Source organism: Amaranthus tricolor, chromosome 12 (assembly GCF_026212465.1).
Source record: "Amaranthus tricolor cultivar Red isolate AtriRed21 chromosome 12, ASM2621246v1, whole genome shotgun sequence".
NCBI lineage: Eukaryota > Viridiplantae > Streptophyta > Magnoliopsida > Caryophyllales > Amaranthaceae > Amaranthus > Amaranthus tricolor.
This window is the reverse complement of record NC_080058.1, coordinates 7,158,082-7,168,037: the sequence shown is the minus strand read 5'-3', so window position 1 is coordinate 7,168,037 and position 9,956 is coordinate 7,158,082. Positions and strand designations below refer to the sequence as shown.

The 9,956-nt window shown below is 33.8% G+C and overlaps 1 protein-coding gene across 1 annotated transcript; it reads right to left on the bottom strand.

Annotated features, from left to right (window-relative positions):
* Nucleotides 1-443: 443 nt before the first annotated feature.
* LOC130828440 (probable receptor-like protein kinase At5g18500) lies at nucleotides 444-7,776 on the bottom strand. Its single transcript, XM_057694429.1, has 8 exons — nucleotides 7,103-7,776; nucleotides 5,633-6,322; nucleotides 5,426-5,530; nucleotides 5,167-5,289; nucleotides 2,790-2,960; nucleotides 2,572-2,701; nucleotides 1,798-2,010; nucleotides 444-919 (listed from the first exon to the last, which is right to left on the bottom strand). Exons 2-8 carry the CDS (start codon nucleotides 6,301-6,303, stop codon nucleotides 785-787), a joined length of 1,548 nt encoding a protein of 515 aa, XP_057550412.1. The 5' UTR covers nucleotides 6,304-6,322; nucleotides 7,103-7,776; the 3' UTR covers nucleotides 444-784.
* Between the last annotated feature and the right edge of the window lie 2,180 nt (nucleotides 7,777-9,956).

Sequence of the window (9,956 nt, the reverse complement as noted above, 5' to 3'; positions counted from 1 at the left end):
TTAAGTGATCATTTTATGATCTCAAAACCTTTGTAATCAATTTCAATCTCAAGTCACCATATATAACTTCAAAAAAATCACTAATAACCTTAAGACTAATTACCTACAATTCTAAAATATGAATTATAACAATAAAATATTCACAAATTAGTACTACCGAATAATCTAAAACCGACCAGATAAATCAAATGAAGACCTCTAGCTACCACTAGTGTTTAACTATATTTTAGTGCTACCACTTACTCGATTTGTATTTCAAAAACTATGTCGACAAAAAAAAGCATCCAAGCTTCAGTTGTAACGTATGAAGTCAATTCCACTCATCGACTGCATAAACCAAAATAAATTAATGCGAGAAAATATGGAATACATGAACCATTTGGTTAGAGGTGGAACAAAATAGAAGTTGAATTAAGGCTTAAAAAACAATGATGCACAACAAAGACACAATAACATGGCCTTGATAACATTAAATCATGAAACAAATTTGAATTGCTTAGAATGACTATACCTCTGTACAAACCCCCCCTTCCCCAAATGGAAATAAAATTCATAGCTCACGGACTAACCACTTTCATACACAAAAATATATGCCTACCTATTACTAAAAGTTAAAAGGATTTTAGAGACCAAGGGAAAAATCGATACAAACCGAAAAAAAACATATTTCTTCCTATTTGAACATTCATCCGAAAAAGGAAAAGGCGGTAGTTAAGAAGAAAGTTGGCTATCAGGAATGTGGAATCAAATCACATTATGATCCTCTCGCATGAATCGGAAGAGATCATCCCGACATTTGTGGAAGCCTTCTCACATCTGACCTTGAGTCTGGATTGTCGCTTTTGTCTGTGTCCGAGAAATCCCTTTGTGAGGATTCAATCTCTGTGCTATTTGCTCGAGCCCTTCGGTGCCTGCGATCCTGGAGATAAAGTGGAAATTTTAACTTAGAAAACAGTAATCAACGATAGAATTAAGGTAGGCACTTCATAATGGTATCACATATGTTGAGTTAAAATACTCTATCCGAAAATAATAGCAAATCTTCCTTTAATGTAATGAACCATCCGAATCGACTGAACTAAATGGAAAATTCGAAGAAAATAAGCTTATATGGGGAAAAAAATCCCAAAATAAGCTTCAAAAAAACTTATTTCCCAAAATACGCTCCTCTTAGTCCAATGCTAAGGTTCGGTTGTGTGCTATTAGTAACAACGGGCTATTACTTAAGCTGAAAATCAACAAAAGTCAGCCAAAGAATCGCAACGGCGGGCCATATACGAACAAAAACTTAGATTAAGGTATATGGGAAAACAATTGCTCACTGTTAGTAACAGCGGGCCATTAACCTACAAAGCCAACGACAGTCAAAAAAGACAAAAACGTCAACTCATTCACCCCCTGTTAGTAAGTAATCACCCGCTGTTAAAAGCAGCGTACACAACCAAACCTTAGCATTGGACTAGAAGGTGATTATTTTGGGAACTAAGTTTTCCCAAAACTTATTTTGGGAATTTTTTTTCCCACATAAGCTTATTTCCTTCAAATTTTCAACTAAATGTAAGCCACAAACAATCTAAATGAACTTAACTTTTAGGCCCACTTGACTAAACAAAAACAATCAGCCTTGATTTAAACTGAAATTACTTGCACAGGAACCGAACTATAGCAAGGTGCAACAAGCACCAAAAAGCAGAAATCCTAATTTGCAATTACGTGCAATCGTGCCCTTTCACTTTACAAGTCATTGTTTTAAGAAAAAGATGAAGTATCATAAAAGGAAAAAAATTATGTACTTACCTCTCGAGGTATGGGATACTCCTCAGATTCAAGCATTCGAACAACCTGGCCCATTTTGGGTCTCTTTTCAGAGTCTGGATCGACACACCTCAGCGCAGTCAAAAGAGCACGCTTCAAGGCCCTTGTTGATGGCTTTGCTTCAATATTTGGATCCACGACTTCCTCAGACCGTCGACTTCCCACCATCATTTTAAGCCAATCAACCAAATTCACCTAAAACCATCACCGCAAACCGTGTCAGTTAAACTTACAATAAGTATCACCTAATATGCCTTAAACTAAAATCACACTTATCAAATAACGAGAGTTTTTCCAACAAATTCACTAATCACTAGTAGGCTAGCATCATAATGGCTTCTAAGCTTCTAAACAAAAGGGCAACACAGCATGTACAACATTTCATTACCAAATACTATTAAGTGACTCCTGCTCTCAACAAGCCAGGATTTGGGGGTTAGATTTACGCAAATACACTACATTATCCTTGTAAAAACAAATTAGTAGTTTCCAATTGAACGGCACAAGCCATTGTTAAAAAAGCCGATGGATCAAGCAACATCTAACAATTTAAGATTCATCAAGGCAATGAGGGCCCAAGCCATTGTCAAATAATCATAAAAAGGAAGCGTAAAAATTGCACGAGATTTGGCTTGGCAAAATGAACAAGAAAAGCACTAGGGAAATAAGTAAGATTGCAAGTCGAGTAATAACTAGCTCAGCCAACAGCAATTGAAGCAGCAACTGCAAAAGAAACAAATTTTACAAATAACACACCTCCTGTGGTGCACGGCCATAGTCCACAGGATCTCTTCCAGTGATTGCCTCTAAAAGCAAGACCCCAAAACTATAGACGTCACTCTTCTCGTTCAAAAGACCAGTATTTGCATACTCAGGTGCGACATATCTGAAAATTTAGAGGGTTGGATATTAGCTTGATTTCCAAGCATTTTTCTAACAAAGGAGGCAGTAGAAGAAAAAATGCAACTTCATACCCAAAAGTTCCCATAACTCGGGTCGTTATATGAGTTTTCCCGGCACCAAGAAGTTTAGCAAGACCAAAATCAGAGACCTTTGCATTGAAATCTTCATCAATCAAAATATTGCTAGACTTAATATCTCGGTGAACAACTTTTGGCTCAATTGCCTCGTGCAAATACGCAAGACTGCAAAAATCAAATCATAAATTAGCAAATCTGAAGTTCACAGCAAAAAAATACTTAACAGAATCCTACGTAATAGAAACATTAATATTATTCATCTTAATCATCACAGCTCTTACATAAATAGATACACCAATTAGTTAATACTTCTATAAGGATAAAACAAAAATACACTAAGAATTAATGCTTTAACCACCCAACACGTTTCCTCCCTTTGAGTTTCCCGTACACTCGTTCCTTTGACCCTCTACCACCTTGTAATGGGTTTAACTGTGAATGCAAGTTCAGCCCAAGCACTAATATATACAAGCATTTCATCTCCATTCTCGCCTTTCTCTTTTTTATCTCTATTATGTCCATTCTTTTTCTTCTTGAATCTTTTCTTGCATTATACGAAAATTGAATTGCAAACATAACTGTGGCATCAGCGCCGACTCGGAGTGGTGGCTTGAGACTTTGGAACTTATGGGGGTTCGAATGTAATGGAATGGATTTGAGGTCATTACAAGGTTATGGGACTTTGTCTCACATCGGTTGTATGGGCAACTAATGTAAGGTTTATAGAGTAAATGGACTCTCTTACCTACTAAGCTAGTCTTTTTGGTGAGTTATCTTGTTTGTTCTATAACACACCACCAGCTCATTCTAAAATCAAATTCATTTCCCAGTCCCCAAAATCTCCCCACTCCAAATTATATTTTTCTCTTCAATACAATGAAGCCCTTTAACAACATAAGGAAAATGTAATGTTAAACTTTCATACTCGGGGGAAAATAGCATTGTTATCCAATATCATATGCAACCAGGTTGACCATAGTTGGAAGTGATCCTAGAAGTGGTAGGCTAATGTATTCGTGCCTACTTAGAGCAAGATACCAAATTATGGTCAACAAAGGAAACTAGAAGAGGCACAAGCAATCAAAAAGATTATGGTGGGGGAAGCCCACATGACCACAAGTAAATCTGAAGTTAACTTTAACCCTATATGCAATAATTTTATCCATGGCATAGTGGACAAAATAATAAATAGCTTGGCAAGAGGTTATGGGGTAATAGGGGTGAGAAATACTCATCAATATACATTTTTTTCATAACTTTGTAAATTTTATCTTTCCCATACAGTATCAGTTCTGCTAACTAGAACATCTTTTTAGACAACCCCACCTTTAAAGTGAAACTGGTACTGCATAGTATACGTCAATGTGTTAGCTTTTCTGGGGCTTAGTAAGTAAACAGTGCCTAGACCAAGTGATGTCTGAAGTTCTTTAACTACAGATAATTGTAATAAGTGCCTCATGGTCGATTTTATGTGTGGGCAAGACTTTAAGTTTTTGGTATGATAGGCTATGTGTAAGGCTAAGATGAGTCAAATGGAGCAGTTGAAGGAAGGAAGCAAAAGTAAGTGTTTGGAGGCAGAGATAAAAGCCGAATCGGCTTACAGTTTGGACTCTATAAGCCAGCTCGGTTTTATCTACTTGACAGTTTGCACATATGCTCTATTGGCGGCTATGCTATTGTACATGAGTCTTTGGGGTATGTCTAATAAATACTCCCAATACCCATATAGCCTAATAAGACTATTTTGTTAGATTGTATTCTCCTTCCATTAGTGGTTGTAAACTCCAGCCGAAACACAAAGAAAATTCCAACTCTTGTGAAAACCTCCATTGTAATGCCTCATTGAGTTATTGGAAAAAACACCATGATATCTAGAGGATGTAGCTCACATCGGGTTGATTGTTTGCATTGATTTGCATGTTCTTGCTTTCAAATCCCTATTTTTCCGCTTTCAAGTTTTGTTCCCAATTAAGGAAATAAATATTGATCTTGGGTAAGTCAAGATTGATTTTACATCCTTGAATGTGTAATCATAGCTCGCCCATTAAAGAATACAAATAGTATAGAAACACACCAAGCAGCATCTATGTGCCTGTTAAGCTACTCTATAAAACCAAAGATAGACAGTAGAAAACGACATCATGCCAATCATTAGAAAAAGAAATCATGCCAACCATTAGCCCACAACGACTAGACCAGCTAAACATATCAGCACAACTCTGTGGATAAAGGATATAAAGCAATTTAGTATTTCTGAAATCAATCACCAACCAAGTGTACTACAATAATAATAAAGCATGAAACGACATGTGAGGCTGACATAATTAGTAAATCTATATACCGTAAAATTTTCAAATTATGGTCAACTTACGCTTTTCCTGTCCCCAGCAGCACTTTCATCCGGGCCTCCCAAGTAAGATATCCATGTTGACGCATGGCACCATGAAGCCATTGCTCCAGGTTGCCATTATTAACATACTCATAAACCAACATCCTGAAATTCATTAATAAGTTGGATAAAACATCTCTGACCATTAAAATAAGAATTTCTTCAAAACGTACAAGTCGGCTATGATATGGCTAGAAACCATCAAAACTATTTTATACATCCGAAAAATGTATAGAAATACCTGTGAGTTCCTTCAACACAATAACCCAAAAGTCTGACCAAATTCTTATGACGGACATGGCCAATGGCTTCCACTTCGACTCTAAATTCTTTTTCAGCTTGGCCTCTGCAAAAATGTGATTATCAGAAAATTCATCAATTGCCAAACACATAACGGGTACACCGTACATAATATGAAGGAAATGTAATAAAAATCGATTAGACTCACAAGTTATTAAGAATCCTCTTTATAGCAACTAATGTACCATTGACCAAGGTTCCTTTGTATACTATTCCGTATCCACCTTCACCGATGACATTCTCCTTCGAAAATCTGTTAGTTGCAACTTCAAGATCCCTTAAGGTAAACCAATGACCCCAGCCCAAATGTGAAAATTCAGGCAAACCACATAGTGGAGAAGGAGCGGTTATTGGATGAGAGGAAGATGGTTTAAAAATAGCATATGTCCCAGAACCAGAACCCACTTCATCTCCGGAAATAGAACCACCACCCCCTTCAAAACGATGAAAAGAACCCGACTGGCTACTAGCATCACCATTTCTCATTTTCCCTGAATCTTCATTGACAACCACTTTATCAGAATCCCTATCACTAAATTTTTCCTTGAGTGTCATATAGTTCCCTTGACCAGGAGTATATGCATTTGTAGATATATGCTCCACTCGAATTTCTTTTATTTCTTTCGAAATCGAGGGAATTTGACTAACGGGTATGTTGCCTTTAGCTCTCCTAGTCTTAGCTTTCTTGCGTGCCATAAGGCATAGAGGTACAAGAGCAATAATAACAATGAGGAACAGACCAACAAATATTGCGATTAGTTCCCAAACATTTAAGCCAAATATTGCATTTCTGGATAACTCAGCTTTAAGATCACCCATTTTCCAAAAGCTAAATAACCTAACAAAAAGTACATAGAATATAGAAACAAAGATTTAGCCTCCATCTCCATAAAAGTGTCAATAGCTAACTTCTATATAATGATGTTTGCTACTAAGAAACAACCTTTGTTATCACTAATCACTAATAAGAATAAAATTGCTTAGATTGCGTACATCCGACTCCCCAAACCCCACCTGAATTGGAGCCACTTAATGGCATTGGAGTAATGGACAGGTATGTATCAATTTCACATACGCTGATTGTCACGGAATCATCTCAAGATATGTTATATACTCTAACACCCTCATGTCACTCTCCGTCACACGAGAGCTTATTAGGCTAGAATTGTGAATGGGCATAGGCGTTCAATATTCCGAGGGTGGTTGAGATTCTAACCCGTAGCGTCATGTCACGTTGGCTACTGATATCATGTCAAGCAACCATCTCAACTAAACCATCTCAAAGAAACGCTTAATCTGATGGTTGAGGCCCAAGATATGGTATATACTCTAACACTGATATGCACAAATTAGAATTTCCGGTTTTACATCCAGAAGCAAAACCAACCATAGTAGAGTAAAAAAAATAAAAATCATTTGGCATGCTAGTCATTGACAAATGACAACTTGAAATAAAAAACATTTGTCACATTTAAACAAACCCAATTGCATATAAAAAAACCAGAATAAAAACTTTTGTCCAACAATCATAAATGTGAAATATCAACACAAACAAGAAAGAACCAAAACAAAAATACTAAATTTGCAACAATAATAAAGAGTTCAAATACTAAATTACCTGAATGTAAATTTCAGATCCCAAAACCCAATTAATCACACCAAAAATCCAGTCCAAATTGAATCTCCAACAAGAAATTCAGCAAAGCCCATGAAATGGGCTACCATTAAACTACAGTACAGCCAAAAACAAAACAAAAGAACTAATCTTTCAGCAAAATCCAGGCTAAATAAGAATTAAATACAAGAAACTATTGGGTTTCCTTTGTGGGTTTTAGAGAAAAATGTAGAAACTTTAAATCTAAGCTGAAATGGAGCTTTCTCCCACCACACTTGTTGGGCAAAAAATCCCTGAATAGAAACCCTAATATCCCAAAAATGGTAGAAAAGACAGTAGCTTTTTTGAGCTGGGAAGAACAGGGACATGGAAATTATTTGCAAACTTATAAATTTTGTATTTGTATTTTTGATTTATTAAAATGAGAGTATATCTTGGTATTGAGTGTGGGTGAGGGAAGAGAGAGAAAGAAGAAGAATAAGAAGAGGAGAGAGAATAAGGTGAAGTGGTGGGTGTGGAGTTATCAATGGTAGGTGATGAGACAAAATTTAGGCTCACAAACAAAACAGTAAAATTGAAGTGAAGTGAAGTTATGTTGTGTAGAGAGATTGGATTTGAAGGCATTCATCCTATTTTTTTAGATTTTGCTTTTGTTTCATTTTTGAATGTGACGGATTATCGGCTCATTGGATTAATTTAGATAATAAGCAAAATTTATACTTAATAATGTTCATTTGTTCTAAATAAATAATTTGATCTTTGTATATTTTTTTCCTGATAACACTTTTTGTCACAATTTGACCCATTACGATAGATTATATTCGCTTTTTTCTCTTCCTATGTTTCTTCGTTGGTCTACCCCTAATCATCTTTGGTGTACGTTACTTGTAGTAGCCAGTTAAAATATAGCAAAGGTGTTGTTAGCAAAAAGTATACAAATATTGCATTATTTAGAAATAATTAATTGTTGAGATTATTCACAGCAAATTGAAAATAGGTAGGATTATTCAGTACAATTTTTTCTAATAATTAATAACTAATAACTAAGTATTTTGAATCTTGATTAATTTAGCATATTAGTATGACTATCTTTCAAAAAATAGTCTATGTAATTTCAATGTCTCAAATTTTTATAGTTTTAGAGTTTTTGTTGTTTTTATATTTAGAGTAGGCTAGAGAATTTTTAGAAAAAAAGGAATTGTTCGAAATTAACAACAACACATAAATATCAATACTCTTTAAAGAAGAAGAGAGTTTTCCACCCATTTTTAAGTGGTCCTCCACCCCTCCTTGGTTTAGGTGTAAAACTCAAATGTCCCTTTATTTATGAATAGGAGGGAGTATTAACTATTAGCTATTTGACATTCCTCAAGCAACTTTTTAGTTTTACAAAGGTATAGTCTCTATTGATTAATTAAAATATAAAATTTATACACTAAAGCTCGGAATTTAAGGTTAAGTTTGAGACAAATTGAACTGGAGACTAATTTTATGAATGCGGGATCATACTTAGTCATATATTTTGATTTATTTTTTTGTTTATAAATACAAAAATATCATCAAACAACACCTTAATTTTTTAAATTTATTATTAAGTTAATCGCGTGTTTTAAAATTATTGAAGATATTAGTTTGCAAAAGCTACAAAAACAAGCTTCAACTTTGGTGGATAATTTATTTATAGCCTTTCCTTTCATAAATCCATGTTTGGTGTAACATTTTCTTTTTTTCTCTTTTTGTTGATTTACTATTTGATTCTTTTCTTTTCTTTTCTTTTATACTACTTTGCTTATTTGCAAATTCTTTTCCTTCTTTTCATATCTACGTATAATGTATATATAAATAGTTGTGTGTTTTTCTTTTTATTTGTGTGAGAAGGATTTGATTCTCATTTTCTATACAAGAGCTTATTCAATCTCCCTCTTTATCAAAAATATAATAGGAGTAGCATAAAGTACCATGCTTTATTAAGTTAGGTTTTTTTTTTTTCATACAAATTAAATCTCTATATCTATAAACACTTTTAAGTTAAAATTATTAAAAATATATTAAAGTGATTTATATTAAGACGAGTCTAATAAGATTTCACATACATATATTTTAACTCATATAACCAAAATAAATTTAACTTTTTACGACATTAAATTTAGTGACATTAAACAATGTCATTAATTTTTTTTTTAGTGTGATAATTGTTGGTTTTATTTTAAGTTTCACTTTAAAGTGATTTAGTTATTTAGTGACACTTCATTTGGCCTTTAGTGACATATGTAATTATTACTATAGTCTATAGTGACATCTATGAGAAAGATACTATGTCGGAAAAAGCTTTCGTATGATTTTTTTTTTATGCTGCTAAAGAGTCTAATAAATGTCACTAAATCCACTATATATACTATTAGAAATCTAAAGTAGTGACATTTAAATTAAATGTCTCAAAATATATCTCCATTAAAAAAGCATATTATGGTGTAGTGTATATATCCCTTAAAATTAATGTTTAAATTTCTATATCCTTAAAAAGAATATTCTAAATGCAAGTAACTTACAAAACAAAGGGAGTAATAATATATTTGTGTTATTTAATTTAGTTGAAACTCGATAAATTTAATTTGTAGATTGTGGCTTTAATAGTGGTAATTATTATAGGTGGGAACTTATGCTGTTGTCGGTCAAACGTCATGTAAATCAAGCTTTAATTATGATAATAATGATGGTTTAGTGCTCCATTATTAGTCTTAATTTAATGATTTTAATTAATTATGTTAAGACACTCATAAAAGCGGCGAAACAAAAGCCATTTAACAAAAGTGAAAAACATTGTCTAGAAAATAAAGTGAACAAAACTTGAGTATTT